At 35.4% G+C, this 6,184-nt stretch overlaps 1 protein-coding gene across 1 annotated transcript; it reads right to left on the bottom strand.

Moving 5' to 3' along the window:
- Positions 1-399: 399 nt before the first annotated feature.
- On the bottom strand, positions 400-4,311 carry LOC111450383 (probable protein phosphatase 2C 34). The gene is made up of 6 exons (XM_023090470.1): positions 4,069-4,311; positions 2,299-2,587; positions 1,349-1,651; positions 1,125-1,242; positions 814-1,037; positions 400-720 (listed from the first exon to the last, which is right to left on the bottom strand). Exons 2-6 carry the CDS (start codon positions 2,548-2,550, stop codon positions 520-522), a joined length of 1,098 nt encoding a protein of 365 aa, XP_022946238.1. The 5' UTR covers positions 2,551-2,587; positions 4,069-4,311; the 3' UTR covers positions 400-519.
- Positions 4,312-6,184: the final 1,873 nt, after the last annotated feature.

The following is a 6,184-nucleotide window of genomic DNA, read 5'->3' as shown; positions in this document are numbered from 1 at the left end:
TTTGTCACCTTGGAAATTATTTAAAATGACCAATTTGTACGCAAAAAGTAATCCATTCTTATGTCATCATGTTGTGCACTAAGAATCATATACTACAAAAAAAAATGTCATTTTCTCTATCCCACTTGTCCTAAAGCTAATTTGCTTTCATTTAATCAAAATTCTGCACGGATATAGAAAACTACACGACTTATTTGGACATAACGTAGGATCGAAAACAAGACCAGTAATAGATTCTTGGTCGAGGAACGATCGCAACCATTGGTGGTCAAATTATCATACGAAAAAATTATTTATTTTAAAGTTTGTTTTTTCTAGCTCGGTAGGTTGCAAGAACTTAGTGGCATTCGAGCTAGCAAAGTATTGTTCATTTTTGTTCGACCTAACCTCGTACCCGTCTTGAAATTATATTGTCGGTTAAATTCTAAGTTTAGCCCGCTAAAATTTTGACATCAAAATTTTAATCTATTTTGGTTTCCAAGCAAGGCTCAAGTCTTCCAAAAAAAAACTATTGAAATGCTAATAAGTTACAAGGTGATGTTCTTGCTCTGATGAGTGGAAGAAGAGGCAGATAGCTGACATATCATCCATTGCGATGCCTCGTCTCTTCCGTTTCCATGCCCGAACAGCACACTCGACCAGACGTTTCGACGATTTCGTTCTATCCGGTGTCGATGATACAATCTCTACTGCTTCTTGGTTGGTGACAACATCCCATACCTAACAAAACCAACATAAAGAAGAGGAAGTTATTTCAACCACACAGTTTTCGACGTTTTCGGGACGTCGTCGTTTTTCGATCGTTCTTCTTACCCCATCAGTTGCCAATATAATGAATTGGTCTCTGCTGGTTATACTTCTATATGTAACTTCTGGCACAGAAATGAGTCCAAATTCTTTAATACAATAATCACCGAAGGCTCTCGACATCGCCAACCCGGGTGTTTCCTCGTTCGGAAGCCAGACCCTATGAACACCCGGCTCGTCATTTAAACAAAACACCCTCCCATTGCATTGAATTATCCGCTCGGCCTCCTCTAGAGATAGTTAAAGATCAATAAGTAAACAAAGTTCAACTACTTATCCATTTTCGATATAGAGATAGAGAGAAGAGCGAGACTAACGAGGTAGGTTCGGTTTGAAGTCGACGGTGAGCTGAACCGGTACTACACTTCCATCATCAGAAGTAGTACCCAAGACTGCTCGGGAATCGCCAACGTTGGCTAAAACGACTAGCTCGCCCTGGAAAGTAAAGAATACAATTGGATTTTAACATTCAATTCAGGCAAGTGAAACATAAACCATGCACATTTGATTATGATACTCCTCCTATGTAAGAACATTTTACCTGTTTAACAATGGACAGTGCAGTTGTTCCACTGTAAAACGTATCGATTTTACGGTGCTGTTCGAGTTCGTGATCGATGGCAGCACAAGTTCTTAAATAGGAATGCTTCCATATGTCGAATCGCTGATGCTTCTTTTCTGAATCCAATTCCGGGTCGAGGAAAGCTTGAGCAAGTCCTTGCTGCCAATGGCACAGCAAAGATGGTGGCATCGATTCTCTTACCGCCTTCGCAACAAAATGACCCCACGGTCCGTGCCCATCGAAAACCCCACAAAATATCAAGTCTTCTTGGCATCCAAATTCCTATGCACACAAAAAAACAACCCGTTTTATATTGCAAACAGAGAACGAGACATTCTTTATAAGACTCTGAAAACCTCTCCCTAGCAGACGAGTTTTAAAAACTTTGAGGGAAAGCTCGAAAGGGAAAGCCCAAAGAGGAAAATATCTACTAATGGTGGGCTAGGCTGTTATAAATAGTATCAGAGCCAGACACTGAGTGGTGTGTCAGCGAGGACGTTGAGCTCCCAAGGGAGATAGATTGTGAGATCCCACATCGGTTGGAGAGGAGAACGAAGCATTCCTTATAAGAGTGTGAAGTCTCTCCCTAACAGACGCGTTTTAAAAACCTTGAGGGGAATCCTGAAAGGGAAAGGCCAAAAGGACAATATCTGTTAACGGTGGGTTTGGGCTGTTATAAATGGTATCAGAGCCAAACACTGGACGGTGTGCCAACGAGGACGCTAAGCCCCCAAATGGGTGGATTGTGAGATCTCACGTTCGTTGGAGAGGAGAACGAAGCATTCCTTATAAGGGTGTGGAAACCTCTCCCTAATATACGCGTTTTAAAAAACCCGAAGGGGAAACCCCAAAGATGACAATATCTGCTAGTAGTGGGCTTGAGCTGTTACACAAACAAACCTAAAAAACTTCACTTTAGATTCTCGTACCTCCCATACAATGCAGCAATCTTGGTTTACTCCTTTTTCGCCTTTTTTCGAGAACACCGAAGCAAAAGTATTCGAACCTTCAGCATTGACGACACCAGTGGTGCACAATATCGAGTCTTTCCTTTTCGCATCCTTGATCATGGCTTTTGCAGCTTCTCGCCCTCCCTCGTCAACTAGACTCGCCGAGTTTCTACCTTTCTTGAAGGAAAACGACCTTGCTAGCCCATTGAACATGGTGGAGAAATGCCCCATCAGCTTTGAAATTTCAATTCTCCTAAAGAATCAGCTTCTGAACATCAAACAGCTTATGATCAGTTAAATCCAAAGAAAACTATGGATTAGAAAAGGAATAAAGGGAAAGGTGTTTTGCATAACAGCTTCAAGCCACTAAACGTAAGAACAGGACAGTCAAAAGGAGTGGTTTCATTGAGTAAAGAACAAGATCTGACTCAGAAAGTTAAGAATCTTTGTACTTTTTTATAACAGGAATGACATGTCACAGTGAATTTGTAAGCCATTATCACAAGATTTCTCAATAAACAGCTGAAACCTCAAAGAATATTGTAAAGAACTCACAGGAAGGCTATTAAATTTAGAGGAAAAGCATAAATGTAAGACAAAAAGGACAAGAATTCTGGAAAGTTGACCAATTTTCTATCCCCAACTTGCCTTGGATAGACATAAAAAATCAATCCACTTGAAGCCACTCATGAGAGATCCCACGTTGGTTGGGGGTGGAGAACGAAACACTCTTTATAAGGGTGTGGGAATCTCTCCCTAGTAGACGCGTTTTAAAAATCTTGAGGGAAAGCCCAAAGAGGAAAATATCTTCTAGCGGTGGACTTGGACCGTTACAAATGGTATCAGAGCCAGACAACGGGCAATGTGCCAATGAGGAGGCTGAGCTCTGAAGGGGGTGGACACGAGACGGTGTGCCAGCAAAGGGGTGGATTGGGAAAGTCCCACATCGATTGGAAGAAGGGAACGAGTACCAGTGAGGATGCTGGGCCACGAATAGGGGTGGATTGTAAGATCTCACCTTGGTTGGGGAGGAGAACAAAACATCCTTTATAAAGGAAAGCCCAAAGAGAACAATATCGGCTAGCGGTGGATTTGGGTACCAGGCGATGTGCCAGCGAGGAGGCTGAGCTCCGAAGGAGGTGGACACGAGGCAGTGTGCCAGCAAGGATACTGGACCTCAAAAGGGGTGGATTGGAGGGGTTCCACATCAATTGGAAGAAGGGGACGAGTACCAACGAAGACGCAGAGTCCCGAATGGGGTCAGGGCTGGATTGTAAAATCCCACATTGGTTGGAGAGGAGAACAAAACACTTTCCAAAGAGGACAATATCTACGGTAGATTTGAGCCATTACATCTTCTTTCTTCGACTATGAGAAAATTGTCCTGTTATCTTTTGAACTTTTCTCAGCTCCCAAACAAAAGCATATGCTATGATTTGCAGAACAGATTCATATACTTTCATATGCTAACACTCTAAATTGAAAAATCTCTTCATTCAGTGCAACAAATTGCATAATCCTTTAGAACAAACAATCCCACAAAAGCTGTAAGACAAGAAAATCACTTCAAATTTTCTCGACAACCAAACAAACAAACACAATGGAGAGAAAAATTGCGGACAAGACAACAAAACCCAGATTTCATTTCTTCGATTCTGTCAACAGTTTCATATACAACCAAAAACAACGCATTCAAAATCCAGAACTCAAACAAAGCAAAGGGATAAAAAAAAAACCCAGAAAAACAACCTTGATTTCTCAGAAAAAATCCAAGTCCAGGATAATGGTAGACGAGTGAAGCAGCTTACAGAGGCGGAATACGAGAAAATCGCCGTAAAACAGGGCGGCGGAGGGGATTCCGACGAACTGGATCAGCAGTTTGAGTGAAGAAGAGGAGAAATCGATCAGAATCCATAAGGAGAAGAAGAAATAATTTGGAATCGGTGAAGATTTATGCAAGAAATAAGAAAACGGAGAAACGACGAAAACTCTAATCGACCGGTTAACTGTATATAATCTTTTCCTTATTCAGTTATTTGACCAAAAATATAAAATAAAATAAAATAACAGTTTAAAATTCAATTAAATTTATATTTAATAAATCAACTAATTTCTTAAAATTATAAATTCAATTAAATTATAAATTTTTAAAGTTTTGAACTACTAAATTAAACTAAAAGATTAATAATTTTTTATTAGACACTAATTTAAATATTAAAATCCAAAGCTTCTTTCAAGAAATCCAACATACACGTGGCGATCGGTTTACCAAGTAATTAAAAAACGGCACCATATAAATCTTCACTAATTTAAAATTAGAAGTATATAATTATTTGTCACAAACGGAATATAATTATTTATTAGTTTGTTAATATGATAAAAAAAAGGAAAAACTAACTAATGATATATTTAAAAAGTTAATTTTTTTAATTATCTTAATTTTATTATTATATATTATCGGACAACTCTTAAAAAAAATATATATATATATATATATTGTCTTTAAAATGTAATTTAATATTTTACTTGCGTTAAAAATAAATATATTTTTTAATATTTTTAATACCCATAACAAATTTCATCATTTAAACGTTTAAAAAATATGAATGAACAAAAAAAAATATCTTTGAGTGAACCAATAAATAATTGACACGTATTTTATTTTTAATAATTTTGGTCACACGTGGAAGATAAGAGACGAAAATATCAAATCCCATTAATATATGGTTTCAAGAAGCCTCGTAAGAACCACATTAAGTCTCGTAATTATTTTATTATTATAATTGAAAATTCTCATTAATTAAAATATGTTATCTTTTAAATCTTTTGTCAATTAAAAAATAATAATTACCCATCATTTATAAACGTGCCACTTCAATAATCATTGTAAAAATTATTATTATTATTATTATTTATTAATATTATATCGTCGTCATGGAATTTCTATTAATCAACAAATAGATAAATTTTATTTTTTCAATATAATTTCTATTAAAAAAACCTTAAAATATCTTAATAAATCTAACAACGTTCCAATTTTATTTATTTTTCATAGGGTGAGGTGAAAATTTGGACATGGTGGGACGGGAAATATAATCTGCATATACAACTTCATTTTCCCTTTATTCTTGGTTTAAACAAGGATTCTCGTTATGTTTAGAGCAAATTCTTATGGAACCAGCTCTACAGGTTAAATAAACATCTCTACTTGTAGTGTTGCATAAAAACATCTCGAGCTCAATAATGCCAGGAGCTTCAAGCCACCACAGATTAAGTTGCATTATTGACTAAATTATCTTGAAATAAATTAATAAAATAATTTATATTTAATTATCGTTTAAAGTTGTATCCTTAAATCTATAATTATTTTTACCCCATTCATTAATGAAAATGTTAAAATAAACTATTTTTTGGAATCTATAATTATAATTATTATGATATTTGATTATTCCCTTCCCTTTTTGTGATAAGGCCACAAAATTTTCAAATAAACTAATAAAATTATAAATTAAAAGCTATTAAAATATTTTTTTTTTCTAATATTTTATTTTGGAGAAAGAAGAGTGGAGAAAAAATAAATTATAAATTAAATTTAAAGCCACTTTAGAGGGGTGGGATTCATTCCATCGTTACAATTGGAAAGGTATATATTTGGATAATCTATTTTATTTGTTTCATAATATTAATTTCATTAATCATTAAAGACCATAAAAAAAAAACAATGATTCACTTATAAATAAGCCAATCAAATAAAACCCTAAAAATAAATTTATATTTAACGAAAGACTGAATTTATAAAAAAATCTTTTAAATTTTGTACTTTATTTCAAAATTACCCTTAACTTACCAAAAAAAAAAAAAAAAA

Source organism: Cucurbita moschata, unplaced genomic scaffold, assembly GCF_002738365.1.
Source record: "Cucurbita moschata cultivar Rifu unplaced genomic scaffold, Cmos_1.0 Cmo_Scf00012, whole genome shotgun sequence".
Lineage (NCBI taxonomy): Eukaryota > Viridiplantae > Streptophyta > Magnoliopsida > Cucurbitales > Cucurbitaceae > Cucurbita > Cucurbita moschata.
The sequence above is the reverse complement of the archived record's forward strand: the minus strand, read 5'-3'. Positions and strand labels throughout refer to the sequence as shown.